This window comes from Anomaloglossus baeobatrachus, chromosome 12, assembly GCF_048569485.1.
Source record: "Anomaloglossus baeobatrachus isolate aAnoBae1 chromosome 12, aAnoBae1.hap1, whole genome shotgun sequence".
In the NCBI taxonomy this organism is placed as follows: domain Eukaryota; kingdom Metazoa; phylum Chordata; class Amphibia; order Anura; family Aromobatidae; genus Anomaloglossus; species Anomaloglossus baeobatrachus.
Genome location: NC_134364.1, coordinates 67,331,428 through 67,350,785, shown reverse-complemented (window position 1 = coordinate 67,350,785; position 19,358 = coordinate 67,331,428). Strand labels below are relative to the sequence as shown.

Genomic DNA, 19,358 nt, shown 5'->3' with positions numbered 1-19,358 from the left:
AGCAGTGCCGCAAGTGGCGCACCTTACCACGCAGATGTCGGCGTTTGCGTCTTACGCTATCAATGCGGTCCTAGAATCTACCAGTCGCACCTCAATGGCGTCCGCCAATTCGGTAGTTTTGCGCAGAGCCTTGTGGTTAAAGGACTGGAAAGCAGATGCTGGTTCCAAAAAATGTTTAACCAGTTTGCCTTTATCTAGAGATAGACTGTTTGGCGAGCCATTGGCTGATATCATTAAGCAGTCTAAGGGTAAAGACTCCTCTTTACCACAACCCAGAACAACCAAACCTCAGCAGAAAAAGTGGCAGCAGAGGTTTCAGTCCTTTCGAGGTTCGGGCAAGACACCATTTACGTCGTACAAAGGGACTCAGAGGACGCAAAGAAACTCAGATTCGTGGCGGGCTCACACGCGCCCCAAGAAAGCAAATGGAGGTACCGCTTCCAAAGCGGCTACCTCATGACTTCCAGCCCCCTTCCTCCGCATCGCCGGTCGGGGGCAGGCTCTCCCGCTTTTCCGGCATTTGGATGTCACAGGTCAAAGACCGGTGGGTGACGGACATTTTGTCTCGCGGGTACAGAATCGAGTTCAATTCTCGTCCTCCAGCTCGGTTCTTCAGAACCTCCCCACATCCAGACCGAGCAGATGCTCTGCTGCAGGCGGTGGGCTCCCTAAGAGCGGAAGGAGTGGTGATCCCAGTCCCTCCTCAGGAACAAGGGCAAGGGTTTTACTCCAATCTCTTTGTGGTTCCAAAAAAGGACGGCTCGTTCCGTCCTGTTCTGGACCTAAAACGGCTCAACAAACATGTGCACGCCAGGAAGTTCCGGATGGAAACCCTGCGTTCTGTCATTGCCTCAATGTCCAGAGGAGACTTCCTTGCCTCAATAGACATCAAAGATGCTTATCTCCACGTGCCAATTGCTACAGAACATCAGCGTTTTCTACGTTTTGTGATAGGAGACGACCATTTTCAGTTCGTAGCTCTGCCATTTGGTCTGGCAACAGCCCCACGGGTCTTCACCAAGGTCATGGCGGCGGTGGTAGCAGTCTTGCACTCTCAGGGACACTCGGTGATCCCTTACCTAGACGATTTATTGGTCAAAGCTCCCTCTCAAGAGGCATGTCAGCACAGCCTGAATGCTACGCTGGAGACCCTACAGTCTTTCGGATGGATCATCAACTTTCCAAAGTCGATCCTATCACCGACTCAATCACTAACGTATCTTGGCATGGAGTTTCATACTCTAGCAGCGATAGTGAAGCTTCCGCTGAACAAGCAGCGGTCACTACAGACAGGGGTGCAATCTCTTCTGCAGGGCCAGTTGCATCCCTTGCGGCGCCTCATGCATTTCCTAGGGAAGATGGTGGCAGCCATGGAAGCAGTTCCCTTTGCGCAGTTTCATCTGCGCCCACTTCAATGGGACATTCTCCGCCAATGGGACGGGAAGTCAACGTCCCTGGACAGGAAAGTCTCGCTTTCCCAGACGGCCAAGGACTCCCTACAATGGTGGCTCCTTCCCACCTCATTGTCTCAGGGAAGATCCTTCCTGCCCCCATCCTGGGCAGTAGTCACGACAGATGCGAGTCTGTCAGGGTGGGGAGCAGTATTTCTCCACCACAGGGCTCAGGGGACGTGGACACCGCAGGAGTCCACCCTTCAGATCAATGTTCTGGAGATCAGAGCAGTGTATCTTGCTCTACTGGCCTTCCAACAGTGGCTGGAAGGAAAGCAGATCCGAATCCAATCGGACAACTCCACAGCGGTGGCATACATCAACCACCAAGGAGGGACGCGCAGTCGGCAAGCCTTCCAAGAAGTCCGGCGCATTCTAATGTGGGTGGAGGACAGAGCATCCACCATATCCGCGGTTCACATCCCAGGCGTAGAAAACTGGGAAGCAGACTTCCTCAGTCGCCAGGGCATGGACGCAGGGGAATGGTCCCTTCACCCGGACGTGTTTCAGGAAATCTGTCGCCGCTGGGGAGTGCCGGACGTCGACCTAATGGCATCCCGGCACAACAACAAGGTCCCGGCATTCATGGCGAGGTCGCGCGATCAAAGAGCTCTGGCGGCAGACGCCTTGGTTCAAGATTGGTCGCAGTTTCAGCTCCCATACGTGTTTCCGCCTCTGGCGCTCTTGCCCAGAGTGCTACGCAAGATCAGATCCGAGTGCAGCCGCATCATACTCGTCGCTCCAGACTGGCCGAGGAGGTCGTGGTATCCGGATCTGTGGCATCTCACGATCGGTCGACCGTGGTCACTGCCAGACCGACCAGACTTACTGTCCCAAGGGCCGTTTTTCCATCAGAATTCTGCGGCCCTGAACCTGACTGTGTGGCCATTGAGTCCTGGATCCTAGCATCTGCAGGATTATCTCAAGGAGTCGTTGCCACAATGAGACAAGCTAGAAAGTCGAATTCGGCTAAGATCTACCACAGAACGTGGAAGATTTTCTTATCCTGGTGCTCTGCTCAGGGAGTGTCTCCCTGGCCATTTGCATTGCCCAAGTTTCTTTCCTTCCTGCAATCGGGGTTAGAAAAGGGCTTGTCGCTCAGCTCCCTTAAAGGGCAAGTTTCGGCACTATCCGTGTTTTTTCAGAAGCGTCTAGCACGTCTTTCTAAGGTGCGCACGTTCCTGCAGGGGGTCTGTCATATTGTGCCCCCGTACAAGCGGCCGTTAGATCCATGGGATCTGAACAGGGTACTAGTTGCTCTCCAGAAGCCGCCCTTCGAGCCTCTGAAGGAAGTTTCCTTTTCTCGGCTGTCACAGAAAGTGGCGTTTCTTGTTGCGATCACATCGCTTCGGCGAGTGTCTGAGCTGGCAGCTCTGTCATCCAAGGCTCCCTTCCTGGTGTTCCACCAGGACAAGGTAGTGCTGCGCCCTATTCCGGAGTTTCTCCCTAAAGTCGTATCCTCTTTTCATCTTAATCAGGATATATCCTTGCCTTCGTTTTGTCCTCATCCGGTTCACCGGTATGAAAAGGACTTACGTTTGCTAGATCTGGTGAGAGCACTCAGAATCTACATTTCCCGCACGGCGCCCATGCGCCGTGCTGATGCACTTTTTGTCCTTGTCGCTGGTCCGCGCAAGGGGTTGCAGGCTTCTAAAGCCACCCTGGCTCGATGGATCAAAGAACCAATTCTAGAGGCCTACCGTTCTGCGGGGCTTCCGGTTCCTTCAGGGCTAAAAGCCCACTCAACCAGAGCCGTGGGTGCGTCCTGGGCATTACGTCACCAGGCTTCGGCTCAACAGGTGTGCCAGGCAGCTACCTGGTCCAGTCTGCACACTTTCACCAAGCATTATCAGGTGCATACCTATGCTTCGGCGGATGCCAGCTTAGGTAGAAGAGTCCTGCAGGCGGCAGTGACACCCCCGTAGGGGAGGGCTGTTTTGCAGCTCTAACATGAGGTATTTCTTTACCCACCCAGGGACAGCTTTTGGACGTCCCAATCGTCTGGGTCTCCCAATAGAGCGCTGAAGAAGAAGGGAATTTTGTTACTTACCGTAAATTCCTTTTCTTCTAGCTCTTATTGGGAGACCCAGCACCCGCCCTGTTGTCCTTCGGGATGTTTTTTTGTTGTTTGCGGGTACACATGTTGTTCATGTTGAACGGTTTTTCAGTTCTCCGATGTTATTCGGAGTTAATTTGTTTAAACCAGTTATTGGCTTCCTCCTTCTTGCTTTGGCACTAAAACTGGAGAACCCGTGATACCACGGGGGGGGTATAGCCAGAGGGGGAGGGGCCTTGCACTTTTAATGTAGTGCTTTGTGTGGCCTCCAGAGGGCAGTAGCTATACCCCAATCGTCTGGGTCTCCCAATAAGAGCTAGAAGAAAAGGAATTTACGGTAAGTAACAAAATTCCCTTCTTTCCAGCTCGGGGTCGCCAATAAGAACGCACTAGCGATCACCAATCGGAGCTGAGGGGGGCGTGTAAAATGGACACCTAGGTGGCTTCAACACCAAACACCACGCCCCTAACATAGGTGTGAGTCATCAAATAGCTGCTGTGTGACACGTCCCCAATGACCAGCGAGGTAGTTCTGCAGGTCCGTATTGCTGCTGCGTCGTTGGCCTGATCTACCTGTTTGACAGCTCACCAGCGACTGTATAGAGACTTTCCAGCGATCCCAGCCAGGTCGGGATCGCTGGTGGGATCACTAGGAAGTCTTTGTGTAAAGGGGCCTTAAGATATGTTAACGTCCCAGTCTAAAGATTTCAGTATGCTATCAGCCTTCCTTCAGGTTTTGTGGTCTAAAAACAGAAACTATTCCCTTAGGCTAAGTTCACATACTGCGTTTTTTTTACGCTGCGTTTTTTGCGGCAAAACCTGTGCGTTTTTACCGCGTTTTGGTGCGTTTTTTTTGCTGCACTTTGCTGCGTTTTTATGTTTAATCTCTTTTTTTATTGAAAAATTAAGGTTGGTTACAATAAACAGGGCTGCAGACCAAGGCAAACCCCCAAATAGAGACAAAACAAAAAAAAAAAACAAGAATGCAATGAAACATGAAAGGCTTTGCATGGTTGTAGCCATATACAGTTTGTTACAATAAAGAACATTTAAGAACATTTATATCATTCTGTCTTGAACCATTATAAAAGTATAAAATCCATAAACTATACCATAAACAGCAAAGATTTACCATTCATACCATAGAGGTACATAATGGTCAGTCGAAGGAAAGGAAATAAAGAGAGAAAGAAAGAGGGAGGTAGACAAAGTGAATGATGACGGGGAAAAGGATCATGGGGAAGGGCAAGAAAGGGCCGGGAATAACTAGCAGGAAAAATCTAGGTAGAGTCTCAACTCGCCCCAAAGAGGGACCTGAAGTCTGGAGAATCCAAAAAAATGACCCAGGGACTCCAGATCTTAATAAATTTTTCAGTAGCGTCCTGAATTTCAGCAGTGAGACTCTCCATTCTGTAAAGGGAGGCCATCTCCTCAAGCCACTCATCCAAGGCGGGGGCACGGGTGGACCTCCAGTGTCTGGGGATCACGGCTCAGGCAGCCGCTAGGCAAAACCGCAATAGTCCCATTTTCTGAGATTTAACAGACCCCGGTAGAATAGATAAGAGAGCGATTTGTGGAGAACCAGAGAGGGCCTCCCCACTAATGCTATTGTATGCCGAGAAGACCCCACTCCAAAAAGGCTTAATGAGGCTACAGCTCCACCATATATGCAACATATCCCCCCTCTCGTGATTACACTGCCAACATCTGTCTGACACTGAAGGGAAGATTGCGTGTAGGGCATGAGGGCAGCGGTACCAGCGGGTGAGAATTTTATAACCCTTTTCCTGGACCGAACAAGCCCTAGAAAATATGTGAGTGAAAAGAAAAGCAGTCCTCCATTCCTCAACCCGGATAGTCACGCCCAAGTCTCTACTCCATCCCCCCACAAATTTGAGCTCGTCCACATCCCCCTTCTGGATCAAAAGGTTATAGATAAGGGACAGGGTATGTCCCGGAGCCTCTTCCAAAAGAAAGAGCTTTTCAAACGAGGAGGGTGGGGCAGCATAAAGTGCCTCCCGGCCTGATCCGGTCAAGAAAGACCTGATCTGGAAGTATTCAAACCAGGGTATGGCCCCTCCCAAGGCAGAGGCAGAGAGCAAGTCGTATGTGGGCAATGGGGATCCCTGGAGTATGTGAAAGAAGCGCACATCCCCGCTCCTCCTCCGGCACAGGAAAACATCGGCCCCAACCTCCGGGGCAAAATCTGGGTTTGAAAAGATAGGGGAGAGGGGACCGCACCCCCTGGACAGACGACCCCTTTTGGTTTCTAAATCCCACGTCCTCAATGTCGCCCTCAAGAGATCAGCCTCAGAGAGAGGCTGGCCCCTGGAGCCCGAGCTAATCCAAGGGAGGTAACGCAAGGGGATCTCGTGGTCCATTTCTTCTAGGCTTACCCACTGCTTTGTGGCCCCATGATATTGCCAATCTAGTAATCGCATCAGTAGAGTCGCTTTATGATAGAGTTTAAGGTTGGGCAATCCAGCCCCCCCCTGGCTTTTAAGTCTGCAAAGGGTAGTGAAGCCTATCCTCGGGCGCTTACCTCCCCACACGAAGCGCGTGATAACTGACTGCAGGCTGGAGAAAAAGGAACAAGTACAAAAAGCGAGGCAAAACGTCCATTTTGATAACATTTATTCGTCCAAACCAGGATAGTCTTTTACTATTGTATGAGGTAAGATCCTTTCTTGTCCTGTTCAGAAGGGGAAGGTAGTTAAGCTGATATAGTTTTGAGAGATCCATGGGGACTGTTATTCCTAAGTAAGTAATGGCGGAGTCCTGCCACTTGAAGGGGAAATTTTTCTTGATATGATCCACCTCAGCATCAGGGAGAGATATGTTTAATGCCTCGGATTTGGCGTAATTGACCTTAAAGTTGCTGAGGTGACTGAATTTTTCAAACTCTTGAATAAGTGAGGGGAAGGAAAGGCAAGGCTGTGAAATGAACAGAAGTAGATCATCTGCGTAAAGAGCTGCCTTGCATTCCCCACCCCTATCCCGTGGATACTGGAATTGTTTCTGATGGCCACGGCAAGGTGTTCCATAACCAGGACATAAAGTAGGGGGGAAAGGGGGCACCCCTGACGTGTACCATTATATATTGCAATTGGTGATGAGAGAAACCCATTGACTTTGACCCTGGCAGAGGGATTCCTATAAAGGGAAGAGACCCTTTCAATTAATTTGTTTCCCAGTCCCACCTGCCACAGAGAGGCCATCACAAACTCCCAGCTGACTCTATCGAAGGCCTTCTCTGCATCAATGGAGAGAAGGCACGTAGGGAGACCTCTGGCCTTAGCCCGCGCCATAAGAATAAGGGTTTTGTTGGTATTGTCCCTGGCCTCACGACCCAATACAAAGCCAACCTGATCAGTGTGAATAATACCGGGAAGAAGTGGAGCCAGTCTATTGGCGAGAGCCTTGGCAAAAATTTTGATGTCAGCATTGATGAGGGAGATGGGTCTGTAGTTAGGGACAGATGAATGATCCTTCCCCGGTTTGGGTAGAACACTAATATGTGCTTCTAGGGACTGGGCGACAAAGGGGGAGTCTCCAGATACAGAGACAAAAACCCTCGTGAGGAAAGGGACGATTTGGTCACCAAATATCTTATAAAATTTGGAGGTAAATCCGTCCGGACCTGGACTCTTATCATTCGGGGAGGCTTTAATTATGGCGAGGATGTCTTCTGTGGAAAAGTCCTCTTCCAAGGCTACTGCATCCCTTTCAGAGATCTGAGGGAGTGCAGTTTGCTGCACATATTCGTTAACTTTACGCTGGAAAGATTGTGGCGGCATATCTCTAAACTGCCCCTTCAAATTATAGAGGTCATCATAGAACGAACGGAACAGGTTTGCAATTTGGATGGGATCTTGGGTCGGGGCCCCCCCCCGGTCTGGATTTTTGGAACATGGCCAATAGCATATCTGGGGTGCAGAAAACGAGCCAAGGCTCTCCCACACTTGTCTGAATGCTCATATAAATATCGACTTAACTTGGCCCTTTGTCTCCTGTACCTTTGATCAAGAAGGTCCCTCAGCCCCTCCCTAGCCTTTGTGAGGTCTGCATTTGCTGCGTTTTTATGCGTTTTTTTTTATCAGTGAACACTGTCATTAAAGATTGTTAAAAAAAAAAAAAAAAAAGGTCTGATGTAATTTTCTTCTTCAATATGTTCTTCATTCTCCACTATTGTATGCAGGAGAGCAGACAGCTGCAGAGCTACAAGGCTCCGCATGCTCCATCCAGGACTGTATGCTGGAGGGAGAGGCAGGTTGAGCAGAACTGCAAGGCTCCGCATCCTCCATCCAGGACTGTGTTCAGGAGTTTTTTGCCCCCCCCCCCCCTTCAAAAAAAATTACGTGGGATTCGCTATATTTTCTGTATACTAACCAGGTACAGCAGGCAGGTACGGGCTGCCCCCAACCCCCAGCTGCCTATTTGTACCTAGCTGGGAACCAAAAATATATAAGAAAGCCCTTTTTTTTTTTTTTTTTTAAATTTCATTAATTGCATGAAATAATTTTAAAAAAATTACATGTGCTTCGCCCAATTTTTGAGTCCAGCCAGGTACAACTAGGCAGCTGGAGATTGGAATCCGCAGTGCAGAGTGTCCAAGCTTTCTGGGTACCCCCGCTGCGAATTGCAGTCCGCAGCCACCCCAGAAAATGGCGCTTTCATAGAAGCGCCATCTTCTGGCGCTGTATCCAACTCTTCCAGCTGCCCTGATGCCGCGTGACTCGCTGGGTATTGATGGGGTTAGGGCTAGCTCTATATTATCAGCTGGCCCTAAGCCCGAAATTCATGGTGTCACGCCAATATTAGACATGGCCACCATGAATTTCTAGTAAAGATAAAAAAAAAACACAACAACCAGAAAAATATTTTTATTAGAAATAAAACACACAATTAGTGACTCCATCTTTATTGAAATAAAGAACCCCCCTCCGCAGTAATCCTGGGTCAGCGTCCCGCGCCGTCCAATCCGGATCCAATATCATCTGATTGGTTTGCTGGAAGGCAAAGCGATCAGATGATGTGTCAGGTTCAAGAGCCTGAATCACATCACACATCATCTGATTGTATAAAAGCCGTTTATACAATCAGCTGATGCATCGGTGCAAAAGAAAAAAAAAAACGTCTGTGATGACTCCTGTCCGATCGCTGCAGGAGCTGCCGGTAATAGTGAAGCGGTCTCCAGACGGCATCAGCTGATAGTTTAAGGCGGCCGGGCGGTAAAAAGCCGGCATCACCGCGAGACTTACGATCAGCTGATGCTTCAGGTGCCGCATTAGGTGATCACCGCCAGGTCCTGCAGCTATCGGAAGTCTGTACACAGCCGGAGCGACGGTACTGGGAAGAGGAGCTGGGAGCGGATATGGCATCGGGAGTCTGCCGACAGGTGAGTATGGCATTTTTTTTTTTCTACTGTTCACTTTTGATTTTGTAGCTGCTTCCAACTCCCGCCCGGCCATGGAGCCGCACGGGAGCGGACTTGGCGCCGGGCGAGAGGTGGAGGCAGCGGTGGCGGTACCGGGAGGATTCACGCTTCTGTGTTTACTGACAGAAGGAATCGTCTTCCTGTACATGTCACTTTACTGCCCACCCCTTGCGTTCATAGCTGCGTTTTTTAGTCATAGAAACGCACTAAAACACAGCTGTATTTCCAATTTGCGTTTTTCATTGCGTTTTTGAACATATAATTGAACTCAATGGGTGGAAAACTCAGTGAAAAACGCAGAAATAATTGACATGCTGCGTTTTTGTGGGCACTACAAAAACTCAGCTAAAAAAAACGCTGTGTGTAGACAGCAAAAATGAAAACTCATAGACTTCAAGTGCTGGGGAAGCAAAGTCATGCAGTTTTCTGAACATAAACGCACCCGAAAAACGCACTGTGTGAACTTACCCTTATACTTGTAAAACCTTGTAAGTAAATAATTAGCTTAGATTTGGAACAATAGAAGTAACTGAATCATAGAAACAAAAATAAAAGTATTTAATTCATCAATTAAAAGAACATCTAAAATAGCAAAAGGTGCCTCATAGACGAGGGACGCTGGGCGAGGGAGAAATGTATTGTAATGGTATGTTACACCGGATAAGTGAAGTGCAAGACCCTTCCTGTTACACGTAGTGATGTACCAGCGATCCCACCTGGCAGGGATTGCTGCTACGTCACTACATGGTCGCTGTTGAGCTGTCAATCAGGCAGATCTCCACAGCGACCAGCCATCAGCGACCCGTGTAACGACAGCTCCCTGCACACTCAGAACTGGCGCTCATTGGTCTCCCGCCGTCAAACACGCCAATGTGTGCTGCACAGCGGGAGACCAACAAGCAAAAAATGGTCGTGATTGTTTTGTCATGATCAGCAGCAGGGGCCCGCCCGCTCGCTGCTGCTTGTCACACACAGCAATAATGCACTCTGACCAATGTTAGTAAATGAGAGCAGTTGGTCAGGTTTTCTCATCCAGATTCTGGATGCGAGAAAAGTAGCAGCATGCTGCGATTTTCTGCGAGAGCCATATCTCTCGCACATATTCAAGTGAATGGGTGCGAGAAAAACATCGAACTGCACTCTGATGTTATCCCAGTGCACTGCAATATACGCACAGGCTGACAATGGAGGAGATGGGGGGATTAACCCCTCCTTCTCCTCTGCAGCGCCGTCCTCCGCTTCGCAGCTGTGACCTGATTGCAGGTTCTGGTCACAGTTGCATGACACTCGGGTCACGCTTCCTCACTTCCCATGTTAAAAAAAATGATCTGGCAGAAATCATTTTGTCAACAGATCTCTGCTGTATCCGTCCTAGCAGATGATTACAGGACATGTCAACTCAGCCTAATACAGTACATCACAGAAGAGTTGTAGTTATAAGTCTATGTAAGGATTACTTTGGAGTCTTCTGAAGACGGATGACGCACCACAACATGACTACTTACACCAGTCATGCACAGAAACCTATTCACTTCCATTTGCACATTATGTTGCTGAAGATCACAATTGGCAATTAATCTGTCTGGTCTGTCTACACTACGGTTGGAAATCTATTCAATATCTCATAAATTAGCTGTGACTCTCCACTGAATAATACCAACGGGGTTGAAAAATGCCTAAAATATCAAACTGTGCTACATTTTGAGGCATAAACATGGCAGCCGCTCACTCGGGACAGAGGTACTACGTGGTGTTTATTCATATTTTCTTTGTCGCTCCATTGGGAGACCCAGACAATTGGGTGTATAGCTATTGCCTCTGGAGGCCACACAAAGTATTACACTTAAAAGTGTAAGGCCCCTCCCCTTCTGGCTATACACCCCCAGTGGGATCACTGGCTCACCAGTTTTGTGCTTTGTGCGAAGGAGGCAACACATCCACGCATAGCTCCACTTTTTAGTCAGCAGCAGCTGCTGACTATGTCGGATGGAAGAAAAGAGGACACATATAGTGTCCCCAGCATGCTCCCTTCTCACCCCACTGTATGTCGGAGGTGTTTGTAAGGTTGAGGTACCCATTGCGGGTACGGCGGCAGGAGCCCACATGCTGATTCCTTCCCCATCCCTTTTTACAGGGCTCTGGGTGAAGTGGGATTTACCGGTCTCCAGGCACTGAGACCGTGCTCCATCTACAGCCCCTGGAGAAGATGCTGGATGGAGCGGAGTACATCAGGGACATGGCCCTGCTTCCTCAAGGTACTCTGTGTCCCCGTGCATTTGGCGCTCACACCGCAGCATGCTGGGTGTTGTAGTGCGCCGGGGGACATCAGCGCTGCGGCGCCTGTGCCATGGCCTCATTCAGCTTTGCTGAAGCAGGCTCACTTATGGGAATTGGTCGCGCCGGCCGCTGGGACTGCGGCGCGGCTGGCACTTGTAGTGCGCCGGGGACTTCAGCGCGGCCTGCGCTTTTACGGCGGCCGCGCTGATAACTAGAGTCCCCGGCTTTTGCGGCCTGCTTCCGTTCGTTCCCGCCCCCAGACCTGCCAGTCAGGAGAGGGGCGGGACGCTGGCCACTTCCAGGAATCGGTCGCGCCGGCCGCTGGCAGCGGCGCGGCTGGCACTTGTGGTGCGCCGGGGACTTCAGCGCGGCCCGCGCTTTTACGGCGGCCGCGCTGATAACTAGAGTCCCCGGCTTTTGCGGCCTGCTTCCGTTCGTTCCCGCCCCCAGACCTGCCAGTCAGGAGAGGGGCGGGACGCTGGCCACTTCTAGGAATCGGTCGCGCCGGCCGCTGGAACTGCGGCGCGGCTGGCACTTGTGGTGCGCCGGGGACTTCAGCGCGGCCCGCGCTTTTACGGCGGCCGCGCTGTTAACTCGAGTCCCCGGCTTCTGGGCCTAGTCTCCCTTCGTTACCGCCCACAGCCCTGACAGTCAGGGTAGGGGCGTGACGCTGCATAGAGCAGAGCTGAGAGCTGGAGTATGTTTTGCATACTCCACCCCTCTCACTGTGTGCACTGTGAATCCGGATTCCCGCACTTTCTCAGGCACGCCCACGGCTTCCTTCTCTACAAGGACACCGGCAGCCATTAGTGTCAGTTTCTGTACGATACAGAGACAAGTGTGGAAGACCCTGGCATTCTGATAGTCACACAATCGCTGTAACAGGCGTTAAGCAGCACCTGTGGTGCTAACCCCACTAGTGCAGAAGTGCACTTATAGATATGCTTGTACTATATACATTGCACTGTTTGGTCGCACGTTGTATATACCCTCCTGGATTATGCGGAGGAGTTATCAGCATATTCTCTGTGTAAAACAAAGGTGCAGAACCACATGTTTTTCTATACAGCTGGTACAGCATGTACGGCTATACGGCCGGCAGGTACATAGACTCCCATTGTATGCACTAATGGCCAGGGGATGAGGACGGTGTCTGCAGTATTTACTGACAGTTTTTCTGAGACTATGGCTATGATACTAGAAGCCTAGCAGTCCGGACATGTCTCTCACAATATGGGCACTGTTGAATCATTGATCCATGGCCCCCCTCAGTGTGAATAACTAACAGCTCCGGGAATGTCACACGCATCCCAGAGTCACGGCTCTGCACGGACGTCAGTCCCAGACAGCCTAAGTGGGCTCGCTATGAGCGGCCTCGGTTTCATCAGGGTCCTAACAGAAGGACTCGCTGTGTAATGAGGCGGAAGTAGCGGCTCAGGATTCTGATCCTGAGACCGCTCTCAATCTGGATACACCTGATTGTGACGCCATAGTAAATAATCTTATAGCGTCCATCTATAGAATGTGGGTTATTTCTCACAGCTCCTCCAGTGGAGGAGTCAGCTTCACGTATCTTTCTGGACCACTCTGCCTTCAGAGAGGCAGTCCAGGAACACCACGCTTATCCAGATATGCGCTTCTCCAAACGGCTTAGGATACACGTTATCCCTGTCCCCTGACTTGGTCAAGGACTGGACCCAATGTCCCGAGCGGCATCCTCCAATCTCCAGGCTTGTAGCTAGATCCATAGTTGCAGTGGGAGATGGAACTGCAAACTCAAAGATGCCACTGACAGACAGATGGATCTCTGGTCGAAAGCCATCTATGAGGCTGTCGGCGCACCGTTGGCTCCGGCATTCTCTCCCTTGGGGCACTCCAAGCTATTTCAGCTTGTCTTACACAGATTGACACGGTTACACGTACATCTGTGCCGCAGGGGGCATCCTTAACCTCTCAAATGTCTGCATTTGTTTCTTACGCGATTCAGGTTGTCCTGGACTCTGCGAACCGTGCGGCGGTAGCCTCCGCTACTCCGTGTTTTTAAGCAGAGCCTGGTCTGCTCGTTAAGTGAATGGAAGGCAGATTCTGCTTCCAAAAAAGGTTGCCTAACCAGTTGCCTTTTTCTGCTGACCGACTGTTTGGTGAGCGTTGGATGTAACCATCAAACAGTCCAGGGGTAAGGATTCATCCTTTCCTCAGCCCGGACACAACAAACCCCAACAGAGCAAGAGGCAGTCGGGGTTTTCGGCCTTTTCGAGGCTCGGGCAGGTCCCATTTTTCCTCGTCCAATGTGGACTCAAAAGGATCAGAGGAGCTAAGATTCTTAGCGGGCTCAGTCTCGCCCAAGAAAGCGACAGTCTGAAAACCCGCTTCCAAGGCGGCTTCCTCATGACTTGCGGCCTCGGTCGGTAGCAGGCTCTCCCGCCTTGGCGATATTTAGCTGCCATAGGTCAATGACCATTGAGTGTGAGACATTCTGTCTCACGGGTACAGGATAGAGCTCACTTCTCGTCCTCCAACTCGATTCTTCAGAATTTCTCCACCTCCCGGCCGGGCCGCTGCTCTTCTGCAAACAGGGTGCACTCTATAGGCAGAAAGAGTGATGACCCCCGTTCCTCTTCAGGAACAAGGTCACGGTTTTTACCCCAAATTCTTTGCGGTACCTATAACAACGGGCCGTTCCGTCCCGTTCTGGATCTAAAAATGCTCAGCAAGCTCGTGGACACCAGGCGGTTCCGGATGGAATCCCTCCGCCATGTCATCGCCTCAAGGTCCCAAGGATATTTCCTAGCATCATTAGGCATCAAGGATGCTTATCCACACGTGCCGATTGATCCAGAGCACTAGCGTTTCTACGCTTCGTTATAGGAGACGAACACCCTCTGTTCGTAGCTCTACCTTCCGGCTAGCGACAGTCCAACTGGTCTTCGCCAAGGTCAGGGCAGCAGTAGTCACAGTCCTGCACTCTCAGGGTCACTCTGTGGTCCCGTATTTAGACGATCTACTTGTCAAGGCACTCTCTTAGGAAACATGCCAACACTGCCCGAACGTTGCGCTGGAGACTCTCTAGAGTTTTGGGTGGATCATCAACTTTTTAAAGTCAGATCCGACCCCGACCCTATCGATAACATATCTAGGCATAGAGTTTCTTACTCTCTCAGCGATAGTGAAGCTGCCGCTAGACAAACAGCATTCACTACGGGCTGCAAGCTCTTCTTTAAGAACCAGTCGCACACATTGAGACGCCTCATGCACTTCCTACGTAAGATGGTAGCAATGGAGGCAGTTCCTTTCGCGCAGTTTTACTGCGTCCACTACAATGGGACATTCTCCGCCAATGGGACGAGGAGTCGACGTCCCTCAACAGAGTCGTCATTCTTTCTCAGGCGGCCAAGGAATCTCTACGGTGGTGGCTTCTTCTCACCTCTTGGTCAAAAAGAAGGTCCTTCCTATCCCCGTCCTGGGCGATAGTTACGACAGACGCGAGTCTATCAGGGTGGGGAGCAGTTTTTCTCCACTACAGCGCTCAGGGTACGTGGACTCAGCAAGAGTCCACTCTTCAGATCAATGTTCTTGAACACAGAGCAGTGTATCTTGCCCTACAATCCTTCCAACAGCGGCTGGAAAGCAAGCATATCCGACTTCAGTCGGACAGCTCCACAGCGGTATAATATAGTAGAAAAGCCTGGCTCAACTGATAGGAAGAAAAAAATATAGGTGCTCGGAGAAAATAAGTCCAAGTTTTGAAAAAAATCCGGCACACAAAGATGATTCGTTTGAAAATTTATTATAATTTTTATATTCTTATGGGAAATGTTGAAGACATATGTAAATAAGGTCTATTGAAGAAATATGCAAACAAAGCCCACGTTTCGACCAAAAATCATCGGTCTTTTTCAAGGACTCAATAAAATGTAGTCTGGCGCATATCGCGTAGAAAAGTCACTTGCATACAATTATAATATTTCATCAGTATAGAGCCTTAGTCTCCTCATATGGATGGGAAGATGCCCAACGTCCTCTTATCTAACCCGTGCAGGGTGATGGTCGTCTGACTATCCGGTTAGGGACAGAGCACGTCTCCAACGAGTCTCATGTAAGATATGGGAAGTATGTTTAAAGGCACAACCAACACTTGGTATAGAGTTAGAACACCTGCCGCTTATAATCTGTGGGAGTTCTATGCTCCAGGCATTTACGGATACGGTCACCACGACACACAGGCTTAAGGCCCCTTGATTACAAAAAGGACATTTTTTCCATTATCCTCACCCTCTTGGGTGCCTGGCCATACCTTCTACCTTAAAAAATATATTTTTTTGCCTGAAGCATAGAACTCCCACAGATTATAAGCGGCAGGTGTTCTAACTCTATACCAAGTGTTGGTTGTGCCTTTAAACATACTTCCCATATCTTACATGAGACTCGTTGGAGACGTGCTCTGTCCCTAACCGGATAGTCAGACGACCATCACCCTGCACGGGTTAGATAAGAGGACGTTGGGCATCTTCCCATCCATATGAGGAGACTAAGGCTCTATACTGATGAAATATTATAATTGTATGCAAGTGACTTTTCTACGCGATATGCGCCAGACTACATTTTATTGAGTCCTTGAAAAAGACCGATGATTTTTGGTCGAAACGTGGGCTTTGTTTGCATATTTCTTCAATAGACCTTATTTACATATGTCTTCAACATTTCCCATAAGAATATAAAAATTATAATAAATTTTCAAACGAATCATCTTTGTGTGCCGGATTTTTTTCAAAGCTCCACAGCGGTGGCATACATCAACCACCAAGGAAGAACGCGCAACCGGCAAGCCTTCCAGGAAGTCCGGCAGGTTCTGATGTGGGTGGAAGACACGGCATCCACCATATCCACAATTCACATCCCAAGTGTGGAAACTAGGAAGCTGACTTCCTAAGTCGCTGAGGTGTGGCCGAAAGAGTATGGTCTCCTCACCCGGACGGGTTTCAGGAGATCTGGCGCCGCTGACAGAGGCCGGACGTCGATCTAATGGCGTCACGGCACAACAACAATGTGCCAGCTTCATGGCACGGTTTCACAATCATCGAGCTCTGGCGGCAAACGCCTTAGTTCAGCATTGGTCGCAGTTCCAGCTACCTTAGGTGCCACCTCTGGCATTGTTGCCCAGAGTACTGCGCTAGATCAAGACCGACTGCGGCCGCGCCATCCTCGTCGCTACAAATTGGCCGAGGATGTTGTGGTACTCGGTTCTGTGGTGCCTCACGGTAGGCTAACCGGGGGCACTACCAGACCAATCAGACTGGCTGTCTCAAGGGCCATTCTTCCATTTGAATTCTACGGCCCTCAACCGGATGGTGTGGCATTGAGTCCTGGAACCTAGTGTCGTCAGGATTACCTCAGGACGTGGTTGCCACCATGAGACAGGCTAGCATACCAACGTCCGCCAAGATTGACCACAGGACGTGGAAGATGTTCTTATCTCGGTGCTCGGCGCAGGGTGTTTCTCCCTGGCCGGTTGCATCGTCTATGTTTCCTTCCTTCCTGCAATCTAGGTAGGAAAATGGGTTGTCGCTCAGTTCCCTTTAGGGACAAGTCTCAGCGCTATCTGTATTTTTTCAGAAACGACGACTTCCTCAGGTACGCACGTTCCTACGGGGAGTTTGTCTTCTCAGCACTCCGTACAAGCGGCCGTTAGAGCCCTGAGATCTGAACAAGGTTCTAATTGCTCTCCAGATGCCGCCTTTCGAGCCTTTGAAGGATGTCTCCCTTCCCGTTTTTCACGGGAAGTGGCCTTCTAGTAACGGTCTCGTCTCTTAGGAGAGTTTCCGAGCTAGCAACGCTCTCATACAAACTCCCTTCCTGGTCCTTCACCAGGACAGGGTAGTTCTGCGTCCGGTTCCGGAATTTCTCCCTAAGGTGGTATCCCATTTTCATATCAATCAGGATATCACCTCACCTTCTTTGTGTCCTCGTCCAGTCCATCAATTTCAGAAAGATTTGCATCTGTTGGTTCTGGTGAGAGCACTCAGGTTCTACTTCCCGCATGGCGCTCCTGCGCCACCCGGATGCACTCTTTGTCCTTGTCGCTGGTCGGCGTAAACAGTCGCAAGCTTCCAGATCCACCCTTGCTCGGGGGCTCGAGGAACCAATTCTTGAAACCTACAGTTCTACTGGGCTTCTGGTTCTCTCAAGGCCGAAGGCCCATTCTACCAGAGCCGTGGGTGCATCCTGGGCATTACGGCACCAGGCTACGGCTCAGCAGGTGTGTCAGGCACCCACCTGGTCGAGTCTACTTACTTTTACCAAGCATTATCAGATGCATACCTACGCTTCGGCAGACGCCAGCCTAGGTAGATAAGTCATTCAGGCGGCGGTTGGCCACCTGTAGGAGAGGGCCGTTTGACGGCCCTATCATGAGGTATTCTTTTACCCACCCAGGGATTGCTTTTGGACATCCCAATTGTCTGGGTCTCCCAATGGAGCGACAAAGAAGAAGGGAATTTTGTTTACTTACCGTAAATTCCTTTTCTTCTAGCTCCAATTGGGAGACCCAGCACCCGCCCTGTTTTCTCGGGGTTTTTCTGTTTTTTCGGGTACACATGTTGTTCATGTGGTATGGTTCAGTTCTCCGATGTTTCCTCGGATTGAATTGGTCTTTAAACCAGTTATTGGCTTTCCTCCTTCTTGCTTTGGCACTAAAACTGGTGAGCCAGTGATCCCACTGGGGGTGTATAGCCAGAAGGGGAGGGGCCTTACACTTTTAAGTGTAATACTTTGTGTGGCCTCCAGAGGCAATAGCTATACACCCAATTGTCTGGGTCTCCCAATTGGAGCTAGAAGAAAAGGAATTTACGGTAAGTAAACAAAATTCCCTTCTTTTTTTTCTTTTTCAGGGTTCTTTTCCAAGAAGTGGATTTTCATTTAAGGTCTATTATCCATCTAATAAAACCGCAGAAGATAGGTAAGAGTTTCTGGGCCTCAGTATGGTACACGGGTGCTGCTCAGTTTGCAACAGGGGTTCAGGACAAGCGGGGGGGGACATATCATTGGTGCAACCTGAGCCCCCACACTGGGGCCCGAGAGGTAAGGGGGCCCATTTATATTTCCCATATACTGTGTAAGCTCACTCCATGCGCCCTGGCGGCCATAGTTCTCAGCAGCACGAGGATGAGGGACTGCCGGTAACAATGATCCTTTGCGCTGCATAAAAGATAATTTCACCCGATGGATGAGGTTGGATGAGGTTTGATCAATCATCAGGTGATCGGCAGCCTGTTTACACAGCAAAATGATTGTTGACCAAGCGTTTTTTGTTTTTTTTTAATTAAATGCGGCTTAACTTCAATCACCCCACTGGAAACATGGGGGGGGGGAGCACAGGAATATATTTTGGCTCTATGAGCTAAACCCTATAGTCACCTCTCTAAAGTCACCTTATTGTTAAATGGTAATCCGATCAGATTATTTAGAAATTAATTACCTTTCGCAAGTGATCACATTTCCTGATTTACCAGATTACACACGTCTGACGGCTCTGCACCAGTCTATACTTATCTATGGAGACATCACACATACAATACACCCATCATTGACTTTCACCACTGCTGCATTTTGAGGTTCGGTTGTAAAATAACATTCATTTTTTTTTTTTTTTGTTTCAGTAAATTGCAGAATGTGTGACTGGATGACCAGGACACGTGTGTGATGACAGAAGATTTTAAGATCCTCCCTGTACAAAAAACTGTGCATTTAATGTCTCTTTTATGTATTTTCTAATGTTTTGTAATAAATACGATGTAAATTATTATACTGGGCTCACAATTAGTGCAGAAAGTGCAGGATAGTTGCAGGAGGCTTGCACTGTGTTTTCCAAACATAATTCCTGGTAAATATAAATCTGCACCAAATTTGTGAAGTTGTATAAGCCACTCTAAAGCCTAAATGAAACACCCTTTAGGTTACACAATTTGTGCACATGGTTCATGTTCAACAGTTTCTTTCCCCAAAACATGTCCTTAACCCCTTAACGACCACGGGCAGTAAAATTACGTCCTAGCGGTCATAACGTTACTGCCCGCGGTCTGCCGGCGGCAGCATGCTGCGATCGGCGCACATCTCAGCTGATTTTCACAGCTGAGATGTG

General features: G+C 49.5%; 1 protein-coding gene across 1 annotated transcript in view; it reads left to right on the top strand.

The window, feature by feature from the left end:
- LOC142258188 (DNA polymerase epsilon subunit 2-like) overlaps positions 1-19,016 on the top strand; it is a 107,695-nt gene extending 88,679 nt beyond the window's left edge. Inside the window, exons 18-19 of the mRNA XM_075330694.1 lie at positions 18,109-18,176; positions 18,877-19,016. Coding sequence (XP_075186809.1) covers positions 18,109-18,176; positions 18,877-18,895 — 87 coding nt within the window. The 3' untranslated portion in view covers positions 18,896-19,016. The remainder of the gene's footprint in view (positions 1-18,108; positions 18,177-18,876) is intronic.
- The last annotated feature ends 342 nt before the right edge of the window (positions 19,017-19,358 follow it).